Source organism: Ornithorhynchus anatinus, chromosome 1 (genome assembly GCF_004115215.2).
Source record: "Ornithorhynchus anatinus isolate Pmale09 chromosome 1, mOrnAna1.pri.v4, whole genome shotgun sequence".
NCBI classification, from domain to species: domain Eukaryota; kingdom Metazoa; phylum Chordata; class Mammalia; order Monotremata; family Ornithorhynchidae; genus Ornithorhynchus; species Ornithorhynchus anatinus.
Genome location: NC_041728.1, coordinates 27,322,430 through 27,340,192, shown reverse-complemented (window position 1 = coordinate 27,340,192; position 17,763 = coordinate 27,322,430). Strand labels below are relative to the sequence as shown.

At 48.7% G+C, this 17,763-nt stretch overlaps 1 protein-coding gene across 2 annotated transcripts in view; it reads right to left on the bottom strand.

Moving 5' to 3' along the window:
* Nucleotides 1-2,453: 2,453 nt before the first annotated feature.
* GPR132 (G protein-coupled receptor 132) overlaps nt 2,454-17,763 on the bottom strand; it is a 38,925-nt gene continuing 23,615 nt past the window's right edge. For both annotated transcript variants that reach the window (XM_029073436.2, XM_029073427.2), the window contains 2 exons: nt 7,893-7,992; nt 2,454-4,988 (listed from right to left, as the gene is read on the bottom strand). In XM_029073436.2, coding sequence (XP_028929269.1) covers nt 4,036-4,988; nt 7,893-7,899 — 960 coding nt within the window. In that variant the 5' untranslated portion in view covers nt 7,900-7,992 and the 3' untranslated portion in view covers nt 2,454-4,035. The remainder of the gene's footprint in view (nt 4,989-7,892; nt 7,993-17,763) is intronic.

Here is a 17,763-nt window from a genome sequence, read left to right as displayed (position 1 = left end):
GATCTTATGATATTTGTACCCTGGAGTGAAGTGATTTCCCTTAGATATTCATCTGGGTACAGTGACTGTCTTCCTAAAATGAATGCTGGTCCTCGTCAAAGTGTTAGTGTAAAACTCATTAAACATTTGGCCAACATCTAATTAATTCGAGTCCCCTTTTACATGACTCACAATCAGTGGTATTTATTGAGCTCTTACTGTGTGCAGGGCACTGTACTAAGCGCTTGGGACAGCACAAGACTACCGAGTTGATAGGCATGTTCCCTGCCCACAAGGAGCTTTCAGTCTAAAGTTTACTGTGAAAGAATATTCTCCAGTGTTTTTACTAGTATCGGCGGTATACGATGCATTATAGTAGTTTGTGGATTTTTTTTGGACCGGCCCGGCTGTCTAGTAGAAACGCTTATAGTCCCGAGAGGCAGCATGGCTTAGTGGCTAGAGCACAGATTTGGGAGTCAGAGGTAATGAATTCTAATCCCGGCTCCACCATGTCAGCTGTGTGACTTTGGGCAAGTCACTTAACTGGACCTCAGTTCCCTCATCTGTAAAATGGGGATTAAGGTCGTGAGCCCCACGTGAGACAGGGACTTAGTCCAACCTGATTAGCTTGTATCTACTCCGGTGGTTAGTACAGTGCCTGAAACAAAGTAAGTGCTCAACAAATGCCATAAAAAAAAAAAATCACCAAGACACATCCCCTGAGCAGAGATTGAGGGAGGTACTACTGCCTCGGGGGCTGGAATTTTGACCAGTGCCCTGCAGCGTATGACTGTGGGCAAAGTACTTCACTTCTCTAGGCCTCAGTTTTCTCACCCACTAAATGGGGAGACTGGGGTCTTCACCAGGATATCGGGAGACTAAAGGTGAGATCGTCAGTGTTAGGAGACTTGGGAAGAAAATTAAAGAAGGTACAAAGTACAAAATATATGAGGATTGATTCTGCTCTCTATTGTCTATTATCTTAGATTACATTTCAGCTGACAGCCCAGGGGAAGAAAAGTTCACTGCCTTTCTTTCAGTTGCCTCTTTCATTATTTTCAGTTGTGCTTGTTAACTTGTTCCCTTTAAATTTCTGAGGCTGGTGGGTCCAAAATTGGCTTCTTCTAATGTGGGTTCTCCTTCACAAATGGCGTAGGTTCCAGCAGAGAGTAAGCACAGAGAACGACGCAAGCCCGTCAAGCTCAGAATTGCCGCTGGGTTTAAAAGAGAAGTTTTGAAAAGACTAATAGGATTTTTTTCTCTGCCACTCTTTTGGTGGTAGGCAAGGCATTTTATTATGACACTGTATTCGCGCAGAGGAGAAACTTTGGCAGTTTATTTTGGACTCCAGAGTAGCCTTCAGCACGACAAAGAAGGATGAGCAGGTGAAATTTGGTATCCCAGATGAGAAACCAACAGATGAGGAGCTGGATGCGTATCCACCTTCCTGACTTAGGTTGGGTCATTTATTTATATATTTTTCCATCTTTCAGTGAGTAGCTTCTCTAAATAATAATAATGGTTGGGTTTGTTGAACCCTTACTATGTGCCAAGCATTCTAGTTAGCACCGGGGTAGATACAAGGTCCCACATGGGGCTCACAGTCTCGGGAGGAGGGAGCAGAGGTATTGAATCCCCATTTCTCAGATGAGGGAACTGAGGCACAGAGGAGTTAGGGGACTGGCCCAAGGTCACACAACAGACTAGTGGCAGAGCCTGGACTAGAACCCAGGTCCTCTGACTCCAGGGCCTGCGTTCCACCCACTAGGCCACGCTGCTTCACTAAGCTAAGACCTGAAGGCTTCTTTGACCTCCCGGCCACCCCTCCCACAAGCCCCAGCCCACCTGCTCCCAAACTAATCCCTCCCCCATCGCCCTCCGCACCCAGCAAAGAGCCAGAGATGTGTTGAGCGCCTCGATCCTGGCTCCCTGGAGCTCACGGTCCGAGATCGGAGCGGCCGACGGCGATGGACGCGCAAAGGAAGACCGAAATCGGTGAATCAATCCATCAGTCAGTGATATTTATTGAGCGCTTACTACGTGCGGAACCCTGTACTAAGAGCAGGAGAGAATACAATCCAACAGAATTAGCGAACACGTTCCCTCCCCGTAACGAACTTACGGTCTGGAGGGGGGGAAGCCACGGAGCAGCAGAAGGCGACCGGCACAGCAAGTAAACTCGGAAGCAAATGGTCCATTCGACTCAGAGAATCCGTTTGCCAGCTGGGGAACCGGACAGAGGCCAACAGCCAGCACCACAAAGAGGGATGCAGCTGCTTGCTCATGGTGTATCGGCAGATGAGAAGGAATGGCACTGCCTCTCATTTCTTCGTAAGGCCTGATTTCCTGGAATCTTGCCCCACAATTTTCTCCCCTGCTTGAAATGTAGTCGGCACCTGAGATAAATATACAGGCTCACACATTCACCTTCACATACACACACACACACGCATTTCATTGTTCCGGGAGTGTTATTCCTTTTTTGTTTCCTTTAAGGTGTTTGTTAAGCACTTACTATAAGCCAGGCACTGTACTGAGCACCGGGGTTGATACAAGATCATCGGGCCAGACATCGGTCCCAGGCCCAAGTGGAGCTCACCGTCTTAATGCCTGTTTTACAGATGAGGTAACTGAAGCGCAGAGAAGTGAAGTGTCTCGTCCGAGGTCACACAGCAGACAAGTGGAGCAGCTGGAATCGGAACCGAGGTTCTTCCTCCTATGAGGCCCGGGCTTTTTCCACTAGGTCACGCTGCTCCACACTGCCCGCTTGTCCCTAGGTGAACTGGGGTACCCACCATCTCAAGGTCAAATGCTATCTCTTGACTGCCCGAACCAGCAAAGGAGAACTCGGAAACGCCCACACAACTGAAACCGCTAGAAAGACATCCCAGGCCGGGAATTCAGAAGATGTCCCTCGCCCCTGTGCCAAACAAATAAGGTAAGGAGGAGGGGAGGGGGCGGAGATTGGGCAAGCGGAGGCCGGAAGCTGAAATACCTGCGGCCTCTGACCTTCGGGACAGCGGACGAGGACCCGCAGCAGCTGGCTGCGGGTCACCCCTGACCAGAGCGTGGGATGCCCTCTCTGTCACCGGCACCGAGTGAGGGATCGTGGGATGGGTGAGTGTCTCGCTGAGTGTCCGTGGGTGGGAAGTTTGTTCTTTGCCGGTGGTAAACACACAGTGGGTTTGGTGGGAGACACATAAGTGAATTCCTCCTGAGTGGGAAGCGTTCGTGGGCGGGAACCTGCTGCTTCGCCACATGTGAGCAACGTCTAAGTACATTCCTCCAGATAGGAAAGCCCCAGTATAATTAAATAATCCTATTCCTCCCGAAAGGGGAGGTTCAACTCGCCACATCCAAATAATTAAACATTCGTATACCTCCCAAAAGGGAAGTTCAATTGGTTGCGTCCAAAATCATTAAATAATTAGAACCTTCCGGAAAAGAGGAGTTCAATTCGCCACATGGAATCAGTTTTGCCAGGCAAAGCCATTGACTCCGGCCACTTTCCCTCGCCGCGCCGACTCCCGAACCCGTCCCCGGTTCATTAAATACAAGTGTCGATCGGGGTTTGGTGACAGTGAGTGGAGATAGTCCCTCGAACGGAGGAATCAGGCTTCATCGGCTCAGGGCCTAGGCCCGCTGTTGCTTTCGGTCTTCTCTCCCGGGGTGGCCCTTGCCCGACTGGGAAATGTTGACTCTTTAGCAGCGAGCTCATTGTGGATCTGTACCTCTGGTTCCAATGCAGACATGAGTGATGCTTCCTGATACATCTGCTGACCGCTCCTGGAACCTCCGAGACATAAACACCTTGAGGACAGGGAGTCCTCTCCCGAGTGTTTAGCAGAGCGCGCTGTGCACAGTGGGCATCCCAAGCATGGGATTGATCGATGGATCGATTTGCCAATGGATTCTGGTCTGGAGGGAGAAGTCTGAGCACCAGATCTCTGGGAGCTAAGCTCCGAACACCGGCCCCCAGACCTGGCACAACTGGGGTGGATAGCAGGTCGCGGTTTCAGACCTCGGAGGCGCTTGAAGTTCTTTGCTGAGGATAACCTAATTTTCCCTGTTAGCAGGGTTGGCAGGCCTCGGATTCCACCCTCTAAAGATTCTGCTCAGATCGTTCCTATTATTTTCACTGACGAACACGTAGATGATTGGATCTGCCACGCTGTTCACTGTGGAAAAACACAGAAAGATCACCGACAGGGTGTACACCCTTTTCTCAAAACCACACATATTCCTTGGGTAGTGAGAAAAGTGTAAAGCTCGGACCAGGAGCACCACGTGGTAGGGGGCGAAGCAGATGAGGAAAATGACGATAATCGCTATGGCCAAGTATTTCACTTTGGTCTTTTGGCGTGGGGTCAAGCTGACGCTCTCCTTGATGCTTCTGAAAATTCGGTAGTTTGTGTACACGATGATGGCGAAGGGGACGACAAAGCCGATTACGAATCTGGCATAGTAATACTTAGCGATCTGATCGTCGACCTCCAGAACTTCGAAACAGGTGTTGTTTTGGGACGCCATCTGAAACACTGGGGTGTGAACCAATCCCACAGAAATGAAGACCGAGATGGAAAGGAGGGCCGCCATCTTCTGATTTCTCCGGCCATTGGTTTCCAAGGCGAACACCACGGCCCTGAAGCGATCGATGGAAATGCAGCACAATAATAAGATGCTGATGTAGATGTTGCAAAAGAAGAGGAAGGCAATCACCTGGCAGGAAAACTTTCCTGTGTCCCACATGTGATTTTTGATGACGTATATAATCCAGAACGGCAGAGTCAAGATGTATAACAGTTCGCAGAGGGACAAGAAGAACAGGTAGACGGCCAACACGTTACCTTGCTTGACTCGCTTCGACGTTAAGTACAGGGTCAGGCAATTTGCCGGAAAGCCTAACGCACACACGGCGGAGTACACCACGATCACAAATGTCTTGCTCTCCTCGTACGAGATGCTGCAGTTCTGGTGGTGGCCCCCAGTGGTGGTTGTGATGGTGCTGTCTGTAAGAGAAGAAAAGAGATGGGTGAGAGCAGAAGAAATCTGAGTTTCCCGGATGGCCGGCTCAATTGAATTTATTGAGCACTTCCTGTATGCAGAACGCTGTCCTAAGCGCTTGGGAGAGTACGATATAATGATATACAAAACACATTCCTCGCCCACAACGAGCTTGACGTCTAAAGGGGGAGACAGACATTAACATAAATAAATGACAGATATGGACATAAGTGCTGTGGGGCTGTTGGGGGGGGGTGGGAATGAATAAAGGGAGTAAGGAGGACCCAGAAGGGAGTAGGAGAAGAGGAAAAGAGGGCTTAGTCAGGGAAGGCCTCTTGGAGGAGATGGGCCTTAATTGAGGCTTTAAACGGGGAGAGAGTAGTTGTTTGTTGGATAGGAAGAGGGAGGGCATTCTAGGCCAGAGGCAGAAGGTGGGCTAGAGGTCGGTGGCAAGATGGACAAGATCGAGGTACAGGGAGAAGGTTGGCATTAGAGGAGCCACGTGTGTGGGCTGGGATGTATGGTAGGAGAGTAGTGAGGTGAGGTAGGAGGGGACAAGGTGATTGAATGCTTTAAAGCCGACTGTAAGGAGTTTCCATTTAATGTGAAGGTAGATGGACAACTCCTGGAGGTTTTTGAGGAGTGAGGAAACATGGCCTGAATTTTTTTTTTTGGAAAAATGACCCGGGCAGCAGAGGGAAATATGGACTAGAATGGAGAGAGAGAGGAGGCAGGGAAGTCAGCGAGGAGGCTGATGCAGTAATCAAAGTGAGATAGGAAAAGCGCTGGGATTAACACGGTAGCAGTTTGGATGGAGAGGAAAGGGCGGATTTTAGAGATGATGTGAAGGACTTGGTGACCGATTGAATATCTGGGTTGAATGAGAGAGAGAAGTGAAGGACAACGCCAAGGTTACTAGAGAGTGATGGGAAAGTCAGGGAGAGGACGGCATCGGGGTGGGAAGAGAAGGCGTTCTGTTTGACATGTTAAGTCTGAGGTGTTGGTGAGACACCCATGCAACACAGAAGCAGCTTGGCCTAGTGGCTAGAGCACGGGTCGGGGAGTCAGTAGATCATGGGTTCTAATCCCGGCTCTGCCACTTGACCGCTGCGTGACCCTGGATAAGTCACTTATCTGGGCCTCAGTTACCTCATCTGTAAATGGGGATTGAGACTGTGAGCCCTAAATGGGATAGGGACCGAGTCCAACACAATATGCTTGTATCCACTTCAGTGCTTAATTCAGTGCCTGGCACCTACAGTAACGACTTAAATACCATAATTATTATTAATCATTATTATCCTTCTCCAAGTAGAAACGTCCTGAAGACAGGAGGAAATGTGAGACTGCAGAGAGGCTGAGAGGTCAAAGGATTTATTGAGAGGTTACTGAGTACAGAGCACTGTAGCAGGTGCTTGGGAGAGTGAAATAGAACAGGTTTGGTAGACACATTCCCTGCCCGCAACAAACTTAGAGTCTAGAGGGGGAGACAGACATTGATATAAATAAATTACAGATATGGACATAAGTGCTGTGGGGGTGGGGGTGGGGAATAAAGGATGCTAACCCAAGTTCAAGGGTGACACAGAAAAGAGTGGGAGAAGAGGAAATGGGGGCTTGGGAGGGAAGGCTTCCTGAAGGAGATGTGCTTTTGATAAGGCCTTGAAGGTACGGGGAGAGTGTTCATCTGTTGGATATAACGAAGGAGGGTGTCGCAGGACGTGGGAGAGGGATTGGTGGTGAGATATCAATCTCTCTCACTCGCTGTCTCTCTCTTTCTCAGTTATGGTTTGGGGCAAGGAGGAAGGCTCGTTAAAACCCTTCTCTCTCCCCTGAGGATGAGGCTGGTCGGGTAGAAACCGTGGCTCTTTGTGGACGTTTACACCTCCTGCTCTGTCTGTCAAGACCTTAACAGCCCTGCCCATGACAGGCTCCAATTCTCCTCCCAAGATCCTTAATTCGAGGTCTAACTTGTCAGAGAACCTAACGGGAAAAAGCTTGTGTAGCCTCGGATATTTTCTGTGCTGCTTCCCAAGACTGCAGAGGATGGCAATCTCCTCCCACACACAAGATTGTAAACCCCTGGAGGGCTGGGATCATGTCTATCCACCGCTTTGCACTGGACTCTTCCAAGAGCTTAATACGGTGGTCTGCACACTCTAAGTGCTCAGAACATACCACTGACTGATCCGTTGGCATTGACCCTTTATCTCTTTCTCCCCCTCTAGATTGTAAGCTCGTTATGGAAGGGAACGTACCTGCTAATTATGTTATATTGTACTCTCCCAAACACTTAGTAGAGTGCTCTGCACACAGTAAGAGCTCAATAAAATGCACCGATTGATGTGGGAAGAGAACGTATCTGGTATAATGCTATATTACACTCTCCCAAGTGCTTAGTACTGTGCTCTGCACTCGGTAAGCACCCAACAAATATGATTGATTGATTGAGTCTTTAAAGAGGGCTACTAACAGCTGTTGAAATGAAAAATCATGGCCACCTCTGTTGTTGAGATTGCTTTCGTAGAATATGCTAGAGGACTTTTTCCACCTCTCTGAGGAAGGGATTAATTCAGTCACCCACCTAGGGTCGTGGAGCTGTGCTAGAAAATATTAATTCAATCATATTTATTGAGCGCTTTCTGGGTGCAGAACACTGTACTAAGTGCTTGGGAAAGTACAATGCAACAGTAAAGAAATAGAAACCTTTCCCAGCCTACAGACACATTTTTTTTCTTCCACCCCTGCTCTTCTCCCCTTTCTCTGCTCATTTTGTGGGGAGACGGGGAGCAAAACCAATGTAGTCTGTCCATTAGGCCACACCGCTTCTCCAAGATAATCACACAAGGTCCTGGCATGGTCAGAGCCACAGTGGCGAGGAAATGGGGAAAAGTCAGATTCTTTCTTACTCTGCATGTCCACATTCACAAAACCTCAGCTTTCAGTTTAGATCCGGGTTCCAACTCTCCTCAAGTAGCCCAGGAGTGCCTTTCCAAAGCTGACCGTGACCTGAAAAGTGAAATATAAGATGAATTACTGAAAGCCCGTTGAACCACGCATTCATCCAAAACTACCTTTCCATATCTTGGGCCGTGTGGGAGAAACCGCTCACGTTTCAGCTCCGTTGAGATCGGCGGGGGGAGGAGGGCATTGAGAGTAGGTTTTCAATCGATCGTATTTATTAAACGCTTACTATGTGCAGAGCACTGTATTAAGCGCTCGGGAGAGGAGAACAGAATAAGCAGACATGTTCCCTGCCCCTAAGGAGCTGCCTGTCTACTTGCTTTGTTTTGTTGTCTGTCTCCCCCTTCTAGACTGTGAGCCCCTTGTTGGGTAGGGATTGTCTCTATCTGTGGCCAAATTGCACTTCCCAAGCGTTTAGGACAGTGCTCTGCACACAGGAAGTGCTCAATAAATACGATTGACTTGAATCGCACCCCAGAGGGGGAGGCGGACCTTAAAATGAATAAATAATTTGTAATACATAATTTAAAGATATGGACATAAGTGCATGGGGGTGGGGATGTTCTCAAGGCAGATGAGCACATTCGTAGGTAATAATAATAATAATGATGGTATTCGTTAAGCACTTACTTCGTGCAAAGCACTGTTCTAAGTGCAGGGATAGATACAGGGTTATAATAATAATGATTATTATGGTATTTGTTAAGCGCTTACTATGTGCAGAGCACTGTTCTAAGTGCTGGGGTAGATTCAGGGTCATCAGATTGTCCCATGTGGGGCTCACATTTTTTTATGCCCCATTTTTCCAGATGATGTAACTGAGGCACAGAGAAGTTAAATGACTTGCCCAAGGTCACACAGTAGTCAAGTGGTGGAGCCAGGATTAGAACCCACGACCTCTGACTCCCCAGCCCGGGCTCTTTCCACTAAGCCACACTGTTATCTGGTTGTCCCACTTGGGGCTCACAGTCTTGATCCCCATTTTCCAGATGAGGGAACTGAGGCACAGAGAAGTTAAGTGACTCGCCCAAAGTCACACAGCTGACAAGTAGGTGGCGAGAGGTGGGGAACTCCTAGGGGAAAGAAGGAGTCTGGAGACCCAGGTTCTAGTCTCAGCTCTGTCACGGGCCTGCTGTCAACAGTCCATCCAGTCACTCCACCCCGCTGAAACTCCATCTCTTCATCTGTAAAATGAGGGTAAGATCTCAGCTCCGCTCCCTGGCTGAGATAAGGACTCTGCCTCGTCTGATGATCATATCATTCAGTGTTTGACACCCAGGAAATATTTGCCAACCAATCCTTGGTATTTACTAAGCACTCATTAGGCGCAGAGCACTGTTCTAAGCGCTTGGGAGAGGACGACACAACAACGAACAGACAAGTTTCCTGCCCATAATGAGCTTTAATAAATACCCTTATTAAGTGCGTGAAAGAGCAATTTGGACCTCAGGATAGCAGCGTGGCTCAGTGGGAAGAGCATTGGCTTTGGAGTCAGGGCTCACGAGTTCGAATCCCAGCTCTGCCACTTGTCAGCTGTGTGACTGTGGGCAAGTCACTTAACTTCTCTGGGCCTCAGTTCCCTCATCTGTAAAATGGGGATTAAGACTGTGAGCCCCAGGTGGGACAACCCGATTCCCCTATGTCTACCCCAGCGCTTAGAACAGTGCTCGGCACATAGTAAGAGCTTAACAAATACCAACGTTAGGTTCTATTTGAGACCCAACTCACTAACCTGTTGTCATTCGTTCATTCAATTATATTTATTGGGCGCTTACTATGTGCAGAGCACTGTACTAAGCATTTGAAATGTACAATTTGGCAACAGATAGAGACAATCCCTGCCCAACGACGAGCTCACAGTCTAAACGGGCGAGAGACCGTTTTGTCAAACGGTCAAATAGAGAAGTAGTGTGGCTTAGTGGACAGAGCCCAGGCCTGGGAGTTAGAGGACCTGGGTTCTAATGCTGGCTCTGCCACTTGCCTCCTGTGTGACCTTGGGTAAGTCTTTTCTGGGCCTCAGTTTTCTCATCTTTTTAATTTTGTAAAAGCGTGTCCGGCACTGTACTAAGCGCCAGGGTAGATATAAGCTAATCAGGTCAGACACAGGCCCTATACCACATGGGGCTCACAGTCTTAATCCCCAATTTACAGATGAGGTAACTAAGGCAGAGAAGTGACGTGTCTTGCCCAAGGTCAAACAGCAGACAAGTGGTGGAGTCAGGATTAGAACCAAGGTCCTCTGACTCCTGGGCGCCTACTTTTTCCACTAGGCCGTACTGCTTCCCCATCAGTAAAATAGGGATTCGACACCTGTCCTCCCTCCAACCTAAACTGGGAGCCTCATGTAGGACGGGGACCGTATCTGACCTGGTTGTCTTGATTTGATTGTCTTGTGATTTGGTCGTGGCTTAGTGGCAAAAACAGGGGCTTGGGAGTCAGAGGTCAGGGGTTCGAATCCCCACTCCGCCGCTTATCAGCTGTGTGACTCTGGGTAAGTCAATTAACTTCTCTGTGCCTCAGTTCCCTCATCTGGAAAATGGGGATTAAGACTGTGGACCCCACGTGGGACAACCTGAGGTCCTTGTATCTACCCCGGTGCTTAGAACAGTGCTTGGCACATAGTAAGCACTTAACAAGCACCGTTATTATTATTATTATTATTGAACCTACCCCAGGACACTGTCATTGTCGTAATCGTAATAGTCGTAGTAGTGAAGTAACACGGTCTAGTGGATAAAACGTGGGCCCGGGAGTCAGAAGGACCTGTCCTCAAAGACCCTCGGTTCTAATCCTGGCGCCGCTACTCGTCTGCTGTGTGATTTGGGGGCAAGTCACTTCACTTCTCTGGGCCTCAGTTATCTCATCTGTAAAATGGGGTTTGAGACTGTGAGCCTCATGTGAGACAGGGACTGGGTCCAACCCAATTAGCTTGTATCTACCCCAGCCCTGCCTTAGTACAGTACCAGGCACAGAGTAAGCACTGAACAAACACCATAATTATTAATAGTAGTGATAGTTGTGGGCAGGGAATGTGGCTTTATTGCTCTGCGCCCAGTAAATGCTCAATAAATACCATTGATCGAGAGTAGTAGTCTTTATGAAGCTTTTACTACGTGCAGAGCATTGTACTAAGCGCTGGGAGAGAATGCGCGGGTGAAGACAGAACACGGTCTCTGGTCCCGGTGGGGCTCGAGGTCTAAAAGGTGCGGTGCTTGGGACAGAGTAAGCCCTTAAAAATATATGACAATTATTACTGTTATTAGTATCGAGCGGGCCAAGAGTGTCTCTTGGGAAGGGGAAACGTGGGATTCAAACTCTGGGGCTTTGCTGCCATCCAATGACCAAACCAGAGAAGGTCGACTAAAGTGACTGAATGAAGCCAATCAATCAATCAAGCAGAGCACTGTGCTAAGCGCTTTTTTCTATGGCATTTGTCAAGCGCTTACTTTGTGCCAGGAACAGTACTACGCGCTGGGGTAGATATAAGCTAATCAGATGGGACACAGTCCAGGTCTCCTGAGGAGCTCACCGTCTTAATCCCTATTTTACCCAGAACGGCGCCCTGCAAACAGTAAAGCGCTCAATAAATACCACTGATTAACTGATCCCCAAATCATTTCTCCCCTTCCCCGTGGGGTTCCATCCCCGCACCCCTGGAACTGATCTAGTCACCCCTAAACTCCTCACTCCTCTCCCACCCAGGACAACTTTTGACTTCTTCAATAACAATAACAATATTATTTGTTAAGCCCTTACTACGTGCCAAGGACTTTTCTAAGCACTGGGGAAGATACAAAACGAGGTCATCGGGTTGTCCCACGTGGGACTCACAGTCTTAATTCCCATTTTACAGATGAGGCAACTGAGGCACAGAGAAATCAAAGTGACTTGCCCAAAATCACACAGCTGACGAGTGACGGAGCCGGGATCAGACCCCCACGACCTCTGACGCCCAAGCCTGGGCTCTACCCACTGTACCACACTGCCCTTCCCCAGCCGCGACCCTTTAACCTCCCTGACCGCAGAATCAAGCAGTGAAGCCTAGTGGATAGAGCCCAGGCCCGGGAGTCAGAAGGACCTGGGTTCTAATCCCGGCTCTGCCGCCGTCTGCTGTGTCACCTTGGGCAAGCCTCTTTATTTGTCTGTGCCTCCGTTTCCTCAACTGTGAAATGGCACATAGTAAGCGCTCAGTAAATACCATTTTGAAAAAGGTTGTTCGGGGCTCTCAGTTAAGGGCTGTTATGGGGTAAGGGAGTGACAGAGCAGCAGAGAAGCACACTTCCACAAACCGCTGCACACGACGGGACAGCGTACCACCCTCGTGCCCCATTCATTAGGGAAAGGGTCAACCAAGAAGCATGCTGCTTCTCAGAGAAATAGAGAAGTAGTGTGACCTAGTGGTTAGAACACGGGCCTGGAAGTCAGGAAGACCTGGGTTCTAATCCCGGCTCCGCCACTTGTCTGCCGTGTGTGTCCCTGGGCGAGTCACTTTGCCTTTCTGGGCCTCGGTTCCCTCATCTGGAAAAGGGGGGTGAAGCCTGTGAGCCCCACATGGGACGGGGACTGTGTCCAACCCGCTTACCTTGTATCTACCTCAGAGCTTAGTGCAGCGTCTGGCACGTAGTAGAAGCTTAACAGATACTTAAACCGAGAAAAATAAAAAATGTTCCCAGCCTTAGTTAGGAAGGTTGAAGGTCTAGAAGGGATGTGGTTACTTGTTCATTCCGGGGAGTCGCCAGGATGGGGCGACACATCCCTTCATACAGGAAATGGTCTTAGTACCCTTGTAGTGTGAGCTCTCTGTGGGCAGGTAAAATATTCTTTACTTCCCAAGCGCCTATCACAGTGTCCCGCACCAAGCAATATGTACGAGTATCGTTATTTCTAATACAGTCTGCTAGACGGTAAACTCTCCGCCTCGACTGGAAGCTCACTGAGGGTAGGGAATGTGTCTATTGTTGTTCTGTACTCTCCCAAGCGCCTAGGGCAGTGCTCGGCACACAGTAAGCGCTCAGTAAATACGACTGAATGAATAAAGCAGCGTGGCTCAGTGGAAAGAGCACGGGCTTTGGAGTCAGCGGTCACGGGTTCGAATCCCTGCTCTGCCACTCGTCAGCTGTGTGACTGCGGGCAAGTCACTTAACTTCTCTGTGCCTCAGTTCCCTCACCTGTAAAATGGGGATTAAGACTGTGAGCCCCACGTGGGACGACCAGATTCCCCTGTGTCTACCCCAGCGCTTAGAACAGTGCTCTGCACATAGTAAGCGTTTAACAAATACCAACATCATTATTATTATTATTAAATGAACTATAAGTTCATTTCGGGTAGGGAACCGCTTCTGCTAATTCTGTTGTACTCTCCCAAAGCCTCAGTCTTAATCCTCATTTTACAGACGAGGTAACTGAGGCACAGAGAAGCGAAGCGACTTGGCGAGTCACACGACAGACACGGGACAGAGCCGGAATTAGAACCCAGGTCCTTCTGACTCCCAGGCCTGTGCTCTATCCACTAGGCCATAAGTAAAGGCTCAATAAAGAACATGGATTGATAAAAGAAGCTACCGGGCTTGTAAGTTCAGTGGCCCCTCATTGTAATTTGTTTTAGTCTCTTTCTCCTCTCGTAGATTACAAGTCTTTGAGAAAAGGCGGGCAGCCTTGGAGAACTCATTCGCTCACACAGCTTGAACCTCTATGCTGATGACACCCAAATCTACATCTCCAGCCCTGCTCTCTCACCCTCTCTGCAGAAGCAGGTGACTTGCCCAAGGTCATTAGAACTCCAGCCGCCTGACTCAATCAATCGCATTTATAATAATAATAATAACGTTGGTATTTGTTAAGCGCTTACTATGTGCCGAGCGCTGTTCTGAGCCCAGGGGTAGACACAGGGGAATCAGGTTGTCCCACGTGGGGCTCACAGTCTTAATCCCCATTTTACAGATGAGGTAACTGAGGCACCGCGAGGTGAAGTGACTCGCCCAAAGTCACACAGCTGACGAGTGGCCGAGCTGGGATTCGAACCCATGACCTCTGACTCCAAAGCCCATGCTCTTTCCACGGAGCCACGCTGCTTTATTGAGTGCCCACTGTGTGCGGAGCACTTTACTAAGCGTTTGGGAGTGTACGGTAAACTTAGTGTTCATTCCGTCGTATTTACTGAACACTTACTGGATGCAAAGCACTGTACTAGGCCACCCTGATTCTCCCCCTCTCTCTTAGGCTGTGAGCCCCATGTGGGACAGGGACTCTGTCTGACCTAATTATCGTTTTTTTCAGCCCAGCACTTAGGACAGAGCCTGCTTGAGAAACGTCATCATTATGATGAATCATTGTTCCAGTTCACTGCCTGAGGGTTTGAGCTCTCACTGAGAGAATTTTTTTATGGTATCTCTAAGCGCTTACTACGTACCAGGGACTGGGGTAGATACAAGTTGTACAGAGTCCCTGTCCCCCACGGGGCTCACAGTCTTAATCCTCATTTTACAGATGAGGTAACTGAGGCAGAAAGTGGAGTGACTCGACGAGTCACAGAAAAGACACGTGGCGGAGCCGGAATTAGAACCCAGGTCCTTCTGACTCCCAGGCCCCGTGTTCTAACCACTAGGCCATGCTGCTTCTCTTGAGAACTCCACTAGAGAGACTCACAGTCCCTGTCCTACATAGAACTCACAGTCTTAATCCCCATTTTACAGAGAAATAAAGTGACTCGCCCAAGGTCACACACAGTAGTCAAGGAGCAGAGCTGGGATTAGAACCCAGGTCTTTCTGACTCCCAGGCTCGTACTCTATCCACTCAGCCACACTGCTCAGTTTCCTCACTGCAGAATGGGGCTTCAGTTCTCCATCCTACTTAGGCTGTGTGTCCCATGTGGGTTGGAGATTATCTTGTATCTTCCCCACTGTTTAGAACAGTGCTTGACACATAGTAAACGCCTAACGAATGCCATAAAAAAATGGGGAAAACCCAGGGCTGTTGTGACCTCCTCAGGAGAAGTAGGCTTTCCTAGCGGATAGAGCACGATCCTGGGGAGTCAGGAGGAACTGGGTTCTATTCCCGGCTCTGCCGCTTATCTGCCGTGTGACCTTGGGGAAGTCACTTCACTCCTCTGGGCCTCAGTTACCTGACCTGAAAAATGGGGGTTTAAGACTGTGAGTCGCGTGTGGGACAAGGATCCAGTTAGGGTGTATCGATTTGTTTCTACCCCAGCTTGTATCTACCCCTATCCCTGGCACATAGTAAGCACTTAAATACTATTTAAAAAAAATAAAAGCCAAAAAGTTCCATATAGAACTTAGCCTTGGTGGCGATTTCAGAAGTTAAACAGAAAAAGCTGCAGGCTACCCTCCCACACACCCACTCCCTCGCACGCTAAAAAACAACACCTTTCCTCAAGTGTGAATCCTCTCTTGTATCTACCACAGTGCTTAGTACAGTCCTTGGGCCTTAGTAAGGATGTAACATCTACCCCCAATTATTAATAGTAGTCTCTGAGCCCATCCGTCCAAACGTCTGCACAATCAATGGTATATTTTGAGCAGTTACTGTGGGTAGAGCACTGCACAGATGAGGTAGCCAAGGCCCAGGGAAGGAAAGTGACTCGCCCCAGGTCATAAAGCAGTCAAGTGGCAGAGTCGGAATCAGAACCCAGATCCTTCTAACTTCCAGGCCCATGCTCTATCCACAAGGCCACGCTGCTCGGTTTCCTCAGCTGCAAAATGGAGATTCAATTCTCCATCCTACTTAGAGCCGTGAGTCCTATGTGGGACTTTATCGGGCCTGATGATCTCGTATGTACCTCCGCACACAGAAAGCACTCAATACACAGCACTGCTCGATTGATCTCCCTCATCTAGCCCTTCCTAATAATAACGATCATAGTATTTGTTAAGCGCTTACTCTGTGCCAAGCACTGTTCTAAGCATTGATGTGGATACAAGGTAATCGGGTCAGCCCCGATCCCACGTGGCGCTCACAGTCTTAATCCCCATTTTATAGATGAGGAAACTGAGGCACAGGGAATTTAAGCGATTTGCCCAAGGTAACAGAGGAGACAAGTGGCAGAGCCGGGATTAGAACCCAGGTCCTCTGTCTCCCAAGCCCGTGGTCTTGTCGCCGGGCCTTGCCGCTTCTTCCTCTCACAAGATTGAAGGAGAACGCACTTCCTCCAAGCAAACTCACTCTGCGTTTCCTACCCTCACTCAATTCCTCGAAGCCAACCCCAAGGAAACAGAAAGGAGAGGCGAGGCATTTGTTTTCCCTCTGACGCTTGGGTTGTTTTAGGGCTCCCTGTTCCTTTTATGTCACGTGAGTTGCAGACTCTGGAGCTCAGATTCATTCTCTTGGAATCAGAAAACACCTCCTCACCCCCCGCCAGATCACGGTAAGAAGCAGTGCGAGGAGGAAGAAGAGAATGAAAATGACCGTCAGAGGATTATTGCACTGGCAAGACACATCCCGATCTTCCCCTCTAGACTGTAAGCTCCTTGTGGGCAGGGCACTTGACCACCAACTTCCTTATATTGTATCTCCCAAGCGCTTAGTACAGTGGTCTGCATACAGTAAGCACTCCCTAACAGTGATGATGATGATAGTGATGTGATCCTGGCAACTAAATGGTCAGCTGCCCCAGTATTTTAATTAATAATAACAATGACATTTAAGCGCTTACTCTGTACAAGGTAGTGTACTGAGCACTAGGATAGATACAAGATAATGAGGTCAGACACAGTCCCTGTCCCACGTGGGGCTCACCATCTTAGGGTGAGGGAGGGCAGGTACTTAATCTCCTTTTTACAGATGGGAAAATTGAAGCACAGAGCTGCTAAGTGACTTACCCAAGGTCACACAGCAGACAAGCGGTAGAGCCAGACTAAGAACCCAGATCCTCCGACTCCCAGGGTCGTGGTCTTTCCACTAGACCACGCTGCTTCTCCATCGGCGTACCCTGCCCGTTAGCCCTTCCTCCTTTCCTTCCTTTGTTAGTGCTGGGATCTGGGTTAGATTACAAGCCGAACCATTTCAGTCTTACCGGTTTTCATTCTCTTTAGGGCTACGTTATTGGCCCAGAGTTGGTTGTGCGGATTAGAGTGGCGATCCCGCTACTTTCTGTGATTGCTAATTAAGGAGAACCACACAGAAGAGAGGAAAGATTAAGTACTCCACTCTGGACTTGAGACTGTCTTCCCTCTTGCCCTGAAATGCCAGTTTGAAGATATTACTCCGAAAGGAAAAAGACGAAATGAATTGACTTCTAGCGTTTTACTCGGCAGTTGAAGTTTTCGCCAAGTGTGAGTGACAGGTAAGTTGAAATTTTTTTTTTTTGCCCACTCCTGCGGTCTCCAGTTCACTAGATTTCTATCGGTTCCAAACAAACAATAGTCTTCATCAACAGAGGAAAGGGTGGAGGACTCTAAAAATATATTCTGAAAGGAATTAAGGAAGTCGCAGGGCGAGATATGGTCCAGTGGTGAGGGGACAGAATGTCACACGAAAAGTAAAAGCCCTTTTTAACATTCACTATAGGAAAAAGAAGGAAGAGTAAAATGTGTAAAAATGTTGTAAAGTGAAGAAAAGGCAGGGAACGTGTCTACCAGCTCTGTGGTGGTGTTTCTCCCTAGTGATTTGTACAGTGCTCTGCACCCAGTAGGTGTTCAGTAGATAGTAGTAGTGTTTATGAAACAGCATAGCTTGGGAGTCAGAAGGTCATGGGTTCTAATCCTGCCTCCACCACTTGGGTGACCTTGAGGAAGTCACTTCACTTCTTTGGGCCTCGGTTACCTCATCTGTGAAATGGGGATTGAGACTGGGAGACTGTG